This window comes from Mytilus californianus, unplaced genomic scaffold (assembly GCF_021869535.1).
Source record: "Mytilus californianus isolate M0D057914Y unplaced genomic scaffold, xbMytCali1.0.p SCAF_2, whole genome shotgun sequence".
Classification (NCBI taxonomy): domain Eukaryota; kingdom Metazoa; phylum Mollusca; class Bivalvia; order Mytilida; family Mytilidae; genus Mytilus; species Mytilus californianus.
In genome coordinates this window covers 112,891,642-112,902,197 of record NW_026262668.1, presented here as the reverse complement: position 1 = coordinate 112,902,197, position 10,556 = coordinate 112,891,642, and the positions used below count along the sequence as shown (strand labels likewise).

The 10,556-nt window shown below is 31.7% G+C and overlaps 1 protein-coding gene across 31 annotated transcripts in view; it reads right to left on the bottom strand.

The window, feature by feature from the left end:
* Positions 1 to 263: 263 nt before the first annotated feature.
* The window catches only part of LOC127728563 (hemicentin-1-like), a 147,424-nt gene continuing 137,131 nt past the window's right edge, over positions 264 to 10,556 (bottom strand). For 29 of the 31 annotated variants that reach the window (XM_052235999.1, XM_052235998.1, XM_052236016.1 and 26 more), the window contains 5 exons: positions 10,027 to 10,149; positions 9,620 to 9,718; positions 7,365 to 7,487; positions 3,715 to 3,841; positions 264 to 940 (listed from right to left, as the gene is read on the bottom strand). In XM_052235999.1, the coding sequence (XP_052091959.1) occupies positions 565 to 940; positions 3,715 to 3,841; positions 7,365 to 7,487; positions 9,620 to 9,718; positions 10,027 to 10,149 (848 nt within the window). In that variant the 3' untranslated portion in view covers positions 264 to 564. Of the gene's footprint in view, positions 941 to 3,714; positions 3,842 to 7,364; positions 7,488 to 8,724; positions 8,838 to 9,619; positions 9,719 to 10,026; positions 10,150 to 10,556 lie in introns of those variants that run through there. The other 2 variants (XM_052236000.1, XM_052236001.1) reach the window with 2 other exon arrangements.

Genomic DNA, 10,556 nt, shown 5'->3' with positions numbered 1-10,556 from the left:
GATGATTGTAGCTAAGTTTGGGTAAATTTGGCCTAGTAGTTTCAGAGGAAAAGATTTTTGTAAAAGTTAAATAACGATGACAGATGCCAAGCGATGAGAAAAACTCATTGGCCTTTCAGCCATGTGAGCTAAAAAGTGAGCTTAAAAGGCCTAAACAGACATTTGAACATTTGTAAACTACTGATGCCTTAATTTATCCCTTTCCAGTAAAAACATATTCTAACATTCCTATTACTTGTGTGTAAAAGAAAACAATGTACTAGTAACATGCATAAGTCAGTTTATATATAAATGTAATTTTATTACAATTGAGAATATCACAACTTTTGTAATGAGCATCAAAAAAAGATGCAAATAATTTTTGGTGTGCCTAAATTTTTCTCTTGTATGTTACCATTGCACATGAACTGAAACTTTCAAATCGATTAAGTGCTATGTCCCCTTTGATATGCTGTTAATACTTATTTGCTTGTATTATATTAGAAAAACCATAACATACTTTCAAAGTTCTTTTGTTTGTTTACAAAAACTTAAAATAATCCTCATATTAACTGTTACACATACTTAATAAGGATAAGCTGACACAGATATATGGATAATAAAAGTTGTCTGATATCTTAAAGAGTTTCTATTGTCATCATATGACCGGGCACTCACTTTTATCTTGTATGTTGTCTTTTCAACCAATGGTTGTAAAGTAAATACGATCCCACTCCCTCCATCTGGTCGTAAATGGTAATCTATTTTTGGATCGTTTTCAATGATTGTAAAGTTTGATAACAATTTAACATTTTGATGATCATATGCTGTAAGTCGTATTAGATCTTGATGTGCTAAAAATCCACTTGGTAGTGCCAATGTACGAAATTCTATAACATCAGCAAACTTGGCATACGGTGGACATGGTATGGTTGAATCCACACACTCTAACACACAATGACTGTAAAGATAAGATAATATTAGTTTTATGATACTTAAATAATATTCTGAGACAATTTTATCAAATTCATTATAATTAGGCGCATATTTTCTTACTGCAATTCATATCCTGCTTATGAACTAAGGCTGTTACACAACATAATATCTTGAAAGTTCAGATAAATTAAACAAATGTTTACCACATTCAGAAACAGGGCAATAAATTGATTTAGGGACAGCTCAAATATATTCATGTATTGGTATCATCAATGAAATTTCCTGACAAATATATATAACAATCCACAGACTATGGTTATAATCAAGTTTAGAAAGCCGGAAAACAAGGGGAGGAGACATCTAATAGAAACTTGAGGCTCTAAAGAGCCTGTGTCGCTCACCTTGGTCTATGGGCATATCGAACAAAGGACACTCTCCAACATTGTAGACGAGAATAGCCTTCGTGACAAAAATCTCTATTTTGTTGATCTTGTATAACTGATCTTTTAGTCTGTTTAGTTTCTTTGGCTTATTAATAGATCTTACCTTGCTGATCATTTTTGTGATTTAAAGTGTTTATTTATCTATTATAATTTAAATAATATAAGGCATAACAGAAAAAAAAATATTTCTAAATATCATAGTTTTCATGATAATACTGTGGATTCATTAATTTTCGTGGGTACCAATTTTCGTGGATTAAAGAAAACTTACATGTTCGTGGATATTTGATTTTGTGGTTGAGTCGAAGTCTGCATACAAGCCTATTGAAAATTTGTTATTCGTTGAACATTTAATTTCGTGGCTCACCTGTACCCATAAAATCCACGAAAATTGGTATCCAACGAAAAAATAATGAATCCACAGTAGGCAAAAATAAAAAAAAAATTGGTAAAATTTGTCATTTATGGGCAACAACTACTATAAGAATTTTTCAAACATTTTTGACGTATATGGACAATTGGTAGAGCTCATTATTCTGAACATATTTGCTCCTTTCAGATTTTTTTAAAACGGTTAAAAAAATAATAGACAAAACTTGCATTTTACCCCAATGCACTATTTTTAGCCATGTCAGCCATGTTGGTTGGTAGGCTGGGTCATCTGACACATTTTTAACTAGATACCCTATTGAATATTGTGGCCAAATTTGGTTGAATTTGTCTCAGTAGTTTCAGAGGAGAAGATTTTTGTAAAAGATAACAAAAATTTACAAAAAATTGTTAAAAATTGACTATGAAGGGCAATAACTCCTTAAGGGGTCAATTGACCATTTTGGTCATGTTTGACTTATTTGTAGATCTTACTTTGCTGAACAATTTGCTGTTTACAGTTTATCTTTATCTATTATAATATTCAAGATAATAACCAAAAACTGCAAAATTTCCTTAAAATTACCAATTCAGAGGCAGCAATCCATCAACAGGTTGTCTGATGCATCTGAAAATTCAGGGCAGATAGATCTTCACCTGATGAACATTTTTACCCCATGTCAGATTTTCTCTAAATGCATTAGTTTCAGAGATATAAGTCAAAAACTGCATTTTACCCCATAGTCTATTTTTTCTAGCTTTTTGGTACCTTCTACACTGTAGGGGTCACATACTGTTGCAGCATATTTCATCGTACTAGTTACATGTGTGCAGTTTTCTTACATTCCTGTTGGCAATACCATAGATTTCTTTTGAGAAAACCTAAGTTAGAATTTCCTTTTTTGCTACATTTGTTATGTCTGTGGTCTAAATCAGATATTCTGATATTTGGCCTCCAAGAAATCAGTTGTTTTGAACTTGTTGGGAGTATGTGGGCATTGAGCAAATCTTATTCCACGGTTGTTTGCCCAAACTTTTAAGTTTGTTATAAGTTGAGGTTTAATGTTCAGTGTTAATTGGGAAGTGGGGTAACAGTTGATATTGGCATGTCGAGTAATTGACCCATCAAATAAAAGTTGTTCTATTTTGAATATGTTCAATGGATTCTTGGCCTTCATATACTTTATCTGGGTTTGTACTTCAGAGGTACCACAGGGTTCTGTTCATGGTTAGAGTTTGTTTTAGGGCTAGGGTTGGGTTACGAGTAAAGGTTAGATTTAGGGTTAATTCAGTATAGGGCTATATAGAATGGTTCCCTTATGTAAATGAATGCAGTTTTTTTAATCAATTTGAAATTTTCCATTTTAAATCATAGGCTCAAAACACAACAGCTGGAAGTTATATCGATGGTATCTAAATACTGAAGCTATTCTTTATACTGTGAGGACTAGTCTAAAATCAAAGGTGTCACCAATTTTTATTGAAGGATAAGCAATTCCTCAGTAGCTCTGATTAATTTTAAACGGTTAAAACAGGAAGGACTCTACAGTCACTGCCACATACATATAAAAATACTGAAATTTAAGTGACAAGTGCATAAATGAGAAACAAGAATTCCTTTGAATCTCCATGATTGTATGTTTCATGTACTCTTCTCTTCATGGTAGTGGAAAAAGTCAAAAATTGATGATATACAGCTTATAATGCAATGATGCTACGGCTTTTTGGACATTTGTCTTATTTTTACATCTAGAACACCACTTTGAATCATGCATATCGTAAAAACAAAGAGGGTGACCTTTTAATTATTTTAAATCATTAAAACAGAAATTTAAGTATAAACAACATTTTAATTTTTAAGAAAAATCTACAGATTGGTAATTGGTGATTTGATGATATTGCACAATAAAGGTCTCTAACTTTCATCAAAAAAATAACATTTGAAAGTAACCTCATTCAAACACTATTGATTTTTATACAAACTTACTTGGTAAGAGGGTCTCTTCTGTAAGTTCTAGGACAAGGAGTATCTATGCATGAAAAATCTCCTCTCTGATTAAAACACATTCTTTCGTCTCCACATTGTATGTTCTGTTCAATACATTCATTAATATCTATAATAAAATTATATAAAATTGAAAAAAAATTAATAGGATTAAACAAATAAAATATTAGAAATATGTGTACTAGGAAACAGTTGTACACAAGACTATTACATCACAAAATACATTATAACAAAATTGTGTGTTTTCCAAGCAAGGCTTAGGAATTCCCATTTCCAGTGGAAAGTAAAAAAATCGTTGGGTAAACGAAAACGAAGGTACCAGTTTCCCGTTGGGTAAGTAAATTGTTTTTACGTGGTACTTTCCGGTGCGTCGTATTCTTGTTTGACAAAGTCGGTTATTGGACAAAATCTAGTTTAGAAACTGTTTCCCTGAAGTAATCACTTGTTTGTTTGCGTTTACAGCAGTAGTTAGTTATTATCAGTAAACAGTAATGGAGGTCATGAAGCCATGAGTTTGCATAAATATTTTATCTCTGCCGATTCATCAAAGAAACGGAAATTATTACTTTGATCCTACAAATGCAACCATGGCATGGTTAACTACAGGTGGGACAAAACACATTCATGGTCACAAAGTCTGTCAAAAAGGAAACCTGTGGATTTGTAGTTGAACTGTCTAATTTCTGTTTATTGTTGTGTTCAATCTGTTGTATGTTTACAAATAAACTTGTTTATGTTTTTTAATTGTTCATATATCAAGCTTTTTTTCAGACTTTAAAAAAAAAATAAGAACAGGAAAGTGAAAACTGATTGTAAGATAACTTTCCCATGGGTAAGTGCATTTTCAAAAAAATTCCGAAGCCCTGCCAAGGATGATGCATGTCACCTTCAGCATCAAAATAATATATGAAGAAAAGTTCATGCTTTGGTATGTGAAACCCCAAAAATCATGCAGATCCCAAACTTTAACAGTGAGTCATAAATTAATTAGCACCTGCCTTATACATGTCCTGTAGAAGAATATGTGCAAGTCTAGCTGACTGTGGTCTAGACGCATTCAAGGAAAAAGAGCTTAATATAAAGTGTGAAGACTTTATACAATGATAGAAGTGATCCCTATGTGCCAGCATTAGTTGACTGCTGTCAGGAGTCACACTAATTACTGGTAAGAAGTGATCCCTATGTGCCAGCAATAGCTAACTGCTGTCAGGAGTCACACAAATTACTGGTAAGAAGTGATCCCTATGTGCCAGCATTAACTGACTGCTGTCAAGAGTCACATAAATTACTGACAAGAAGTGATCCCTAAGAGCCAGCATTAGCTGACTGCAATCAGGAGTCCCACAAATTACTGGTAAGAAGTGAACCCTACGAGCCAGCAAAAGCTGACGTTGCCAGGAGTCATGCAAATTACTGGTTAGAAGTGATCCCTATATGCCAGCATTAGCTGACTGCTGTCAGGAGTCACACAAATTACTGGTAAGGAGGGAACCCTACAAGCCAGCAATAGCTGACGTTGCCAGGAGTCATGCAAATTACTGGTAAGAAGTGATTCCTATGTGCCAGCATTAGCTCACTGCGGTCAGGAGTCACACAAATTACTGATAAGAAGTGAACCCTATGTGCCAGCAATAGCTGACTGCTGTCAAGAGTCACAGATTACTGGTAAGAAGTTATCCCTATGTGCCAGCATTAGCCATTAGCTGACTGCTGTCAGGAGTCACACAAATTACTGGTAAGAAGTGATTCCTATAAGCCAGCATTAGCTGACTGCTGTCAGCAGTCACACAAATGGTCAGAAGTCATCCCTATGTGCCAGCAATAGCTGACTGCTGTCAGGAGTCACACAAATTACTGGTAAGAAGTGATCCCTATGTGCCAGCATTAGCCGACTGCTGTCAGGAGTCACACAAATTACTGGTTAGAAGTGATCCCTATGAGCCAGCATTAGCTGACTGCTGTCAGGAGTCACACAAATGGTAAGAAGTTATCCATATGTGCCAGCAATAGCTAACTGCTGTCAGGAGTCACACAAATTACTGGTAAGAAGTGATCCCTATGTGCCAGCATTAGCTGACTGCTGTCAGGAGTAACACAAATTACTGATAAGAAGTGAACCCCATATGCCAGCAATGGCTGACTGCTGTCAGGAGTCACACAAATTACTGGTAAGTTATGAATGATTCACTATAATATATTATCACTTTAAGGTGAATGTTTTGTGAAAAACAAGTGAGAAAATTAATCTGAAGACATATCTTCTTTTCATACATAAGACTTATTTATTTCATTATCTATAATAAATAAAATCATTCTTAAATTTATGTCACAAATGATGTCATTGGAGATACTTTTTCCTGAGAATCAGGCAAACCCAACAGTATGAATCTGGATGTACTATAAAATAAATATTATCAAAGATCTGGTTTTTTTCTACAATTAATAGTAAAATGAAAAGATATAATTCAGTGCAATGTATTTCCATTTTAGCTATCTTTCTGTCTCATAAATATGATTTAAGTGGTAGATGTACCTGTAGCTGTTTAAGTGTCTAATAAGATTATTTCTGGTGGTCACAATCACTGTTTCATTTCATTAAGAGTACCTTTTCTACCTTATTACTGAACCAACATGTATGATAAGTGTCATAGTGAATTAAGTCTTTAAAAAAATCCAACTTATTTGAAAACTTTAATTACAGTAATTTCTAAATTTTGTGTATTCAATTGACTAACAGATGAAAAGATAAACCCATGCCACTACAATTCCATATATTTTACTGCATCAACCTTGAAGGAGCCTATTATTATATTTTATTTTTATCATGTCATATGATGTACTATAACCACTAGTCTACTGAATTCCATTAATTTTTTTATTACATTTCCTTTGTACTTACTTGTAGAACATGATTAATGGAACATTAAAATGTCTAGCCTGCAGTTATAAAGGAATTATTTAAAAAAGATGATGAATTCAGGAACCATTTATTTAATTTCTGAAGTACAGACCTATTTCAAAACATATAAACCTGATCAATGATGCATACAGATAATGTAGCATCATTGAAAGAAAATAGGTTATATATCAATGAGACAGTTATCCTATGACAAAAATAAACCAAAAGATAGATATCTTGAGACACAGTCCTCAACATGCAAAACATATTTTCTTGTGGACATTAAGCAGACTGAAAAACAATCAATTTTCTTCAAATCGTTTAAAATGATATGATAATCATCCTTGGTCTTATATATTGTAATTTCTACATGAAACTTTTAATTTGGAACAATTTTATTTAATTTGAAAGTAATGAAAGGAGACATTTTTTTTAAATAGTTTGAAAAATGTGATGCATTTTATTTTTCAGTTGGTATGTTTTTAAAGGTTTGGAATGAGCAGATTGACGATTTTTGAGGAACATACTCTACCCAGTATTTTGTCCAGTTTTAATTATTTTTTGTGGTATTTGCCTGTTAAAATTTTTAAAATATTTCTGCGTGTTTTAAATCAATTTATGTCAAACTTACATGTACATTTTCTGCCCAGTTTATATTATTTTTGGTGGTACAAAAATAATGTAGTCATCTGTATAATTTTGATTATTTTATGCTATTTGATGTTGTACTTACCTGTACATTTTCTACCATCCCTAGCTACTTTATATCCTAATGGACAGTTACAATGAAAACTTCCTACAGTATTCGTACAGTTATGTTGACAAACACCTACATCTTCCATACATTCATTCATATCTAAAAAAAAGAAAAGAGGAAGATTTTAGTGATTGTGTTTGTTCATTGTTGTAAAAGTGAAAATCATTAAACTTGACCTTAATTTTGTCATCAGTAACAGAATATTAAAATTAGAAAGCATTGGTTGAATGGTTCATACGTTATTGCATGGAAACATTGCATAAAAAGAAATTTTCCAATCACTCAAGAACTTTTTCTCCAAAAATGTAAGTACTGACCTACATTTTTTCATCAGTAACATATAAGCATGAATGATTCATTAGTAATTGCACGGAAAACTTGGTTAAAAATGAGCCAAAAAAGCCTCTAATGATGAATCTATTAACATTACATTGACCTATTTGTAGATCTTGCCTTGCTGATCATCACTGCTTATCAAGTTACTCTTGATATCCAAGTATTCAAGGTTATAGCAAAACACTAAAAATAAGCTGACATTGCAGATGGTTGTAGCTGTAATTCTATAGTTTGAAATGCAATTACACCTATAAGGCTGTGAACTGACGATTTTGGTATTATTGTATTATTTGAACATCTGGTATAGCAGATCATTTTTTGCATTTAAAATGTATGTATTACAGTTTTTACAATTAAACCCAAACCACAAAACATTTGGATTAATGGGTCATTCAGGGGCAATAATTCCAAAAAAAAGAGTCAACTGATAATTAGACTCATTCTTACTTATTTGTATATCTTTTTTTTGCTGATAATTATGACAGGTACAGTTTCCTCCATCTACTCTAGTTTTTGCCAAAAATTGGAACAAATCATCATCTAAGGGCAATAACTCCTATAGGGAGTTGACTGACGATTAAGGATATCATGACTTATTTCTAGAGCTTGTCTTGCTGATCTTTTTTTACCCTTAAAGAGTCTCTCTATCTATAATCAATTTCAACATAATAGCTAAAAAAAACAAAAGATTCATAAAAACCATCATACAAGGGCAATTACTCCTTTCAGTAGTTGTCTATCAGTTCGTGTCTAAATAAATGGAGGGAAGATCCTGAGATTCTGAGCATTTTTTTTTCTGTAACCATTTTCAGGCTATTAGACACTTAAAGAAGTGTTTTTTTCCCTGCCTCACATCACCCTTCGTAAGTGAGTATCTACTTTCTCTTATATTGTATTTTTTCTTCCAATAAAATACAATGACAGACACCTCAGATGTTCCAAACAAATTGGCATTTAGGCAAATTCTTGTGAATGTTAGTGTCTAAAGAAGCATTCTCACCTTAAATGATATTACTCAAAATTATAATCATGCAACCACTGGCATGCAAACATGCAACATGTCTGGTCTCTCAAAATTAAATAGAATATCTTCTATTCACAACCATTCTTCATCTAAATGTAAATATTATAATTAATTATATACAACTTGTCAAATGTTCAGTAAATTCCAGCATTCAAATTCACATTCATTCTGTGTGAGTTTCAATAATATTTTAGTTTGTTATAACATATGAATAAGGGTAAACAGTAACTATCCTTAAACAATCAAAAACACATTTAAACTGCCTGGTAAAGCCAAGTTTTAAATTTATCTTTCCAGAAATTCATGGTCATACAAATGATAGAATGGTAAAGCTTTATCAGGATATACAGAAAAGACTTCACCTCAAATTGTAATCAACATATTTTTTGTGTGCTTTTCACTTTTTTCTCTCACATTTTTGTATATTTTATTATAAGAACTAGGTTTTGGTAATATATTGGCCTTGCACTGTTCTTTCAGTTTTTTAATTGTAAAAGAATAAATAAATATGAATTTTTCTTTAACTTTTATTTTAAGTCTAGAAGTGATTCATACATTTAAAACATTTTTAAAAATAAAAAACATGTATTAAATCGTGTAACAGATGTGCAGTTACTTTTTGACATATGGTTTTACAGTTGTAATATTCTCTTAATAGATCTATCCAATATGTCTTCTTATTCTATGAAAATTAATTTAATTTGACATCGTAGCTACATGTGTGATAAAAAAACAATATGCACAAATGTACTCATTTCAGCACATTGTGGAAGCAATTTTTACACACACAAAAAAATCACTTATATCAGATTTTTTTTTTACAGAATATTGTATAACAAACATTTAAAACAAGTAAATGCTGTTACATTACCAATACATTTATTCCATGTTGGGACATGTCTCATTCCTACAGGACAGGCTTGTCTCTTAAATCTAACAGACGGTTGGCTGGGTTCTAGGAACTCCAAGCCTAAAAATACAGAAAATTTAGGTCAAACTGACAACTTTAATATCTATTTTTTGTATGTCAAATATTGTAGACAAACTGGATTCAAAATTTTGAAAATGATTATTTCTGCCTTTTAAATAAAAAAATTATAAGATATAACTACATAGACTAAGAGAAGTAATAGATTAACATATATGTTTTTACATATTCTCCAGTTTGATAAACATTTAAGTAATCAGTAGGAATAAAATGATATAAAATAAAAAGTGAAGTTTTTTAGACCTTAAGCTCTGTCCTATAAGTAATGGAATATAATGTATTATATGTACCAGCACATGACTTTCGGTCAGCCAACTGTTTCTGACCAGGAGGACATATACACTCAAAGTCTCCATTTGAGTTCCAACACTGATATGAACAAACTCCTGGAAATTCTCTACATTCATCTATATCTTTAAATAAACAAAAGTATGAAGGCTGAATATGCATTTTTTTTTCAAGTCTGATTTGGCACATTAATTTTGTTTCCCGTGATATAAACACTCCAATTCAAATAGTGAATGAAAATAGCAATGAAAGTTTTATATACATATATGTATATGGTATCAGTTCTACCAAGCAGCCCTTACATTAAATTTTATACCAAAAGATGAACAAATATTTCATTAAATTAATCTGTGCACGACTGAAACAATTTCAAGACAACACATACTAATAAAAAATAGATATCCAGGTAAACACAGAAATCATAGTACTATCAAATTAAAAACGTTCAACAGGAACTGTATATATATATATATATATATGTAATTTTAACTATCTAATAATAATTACTCCATGCTTTGTCTTTCAAAACTTG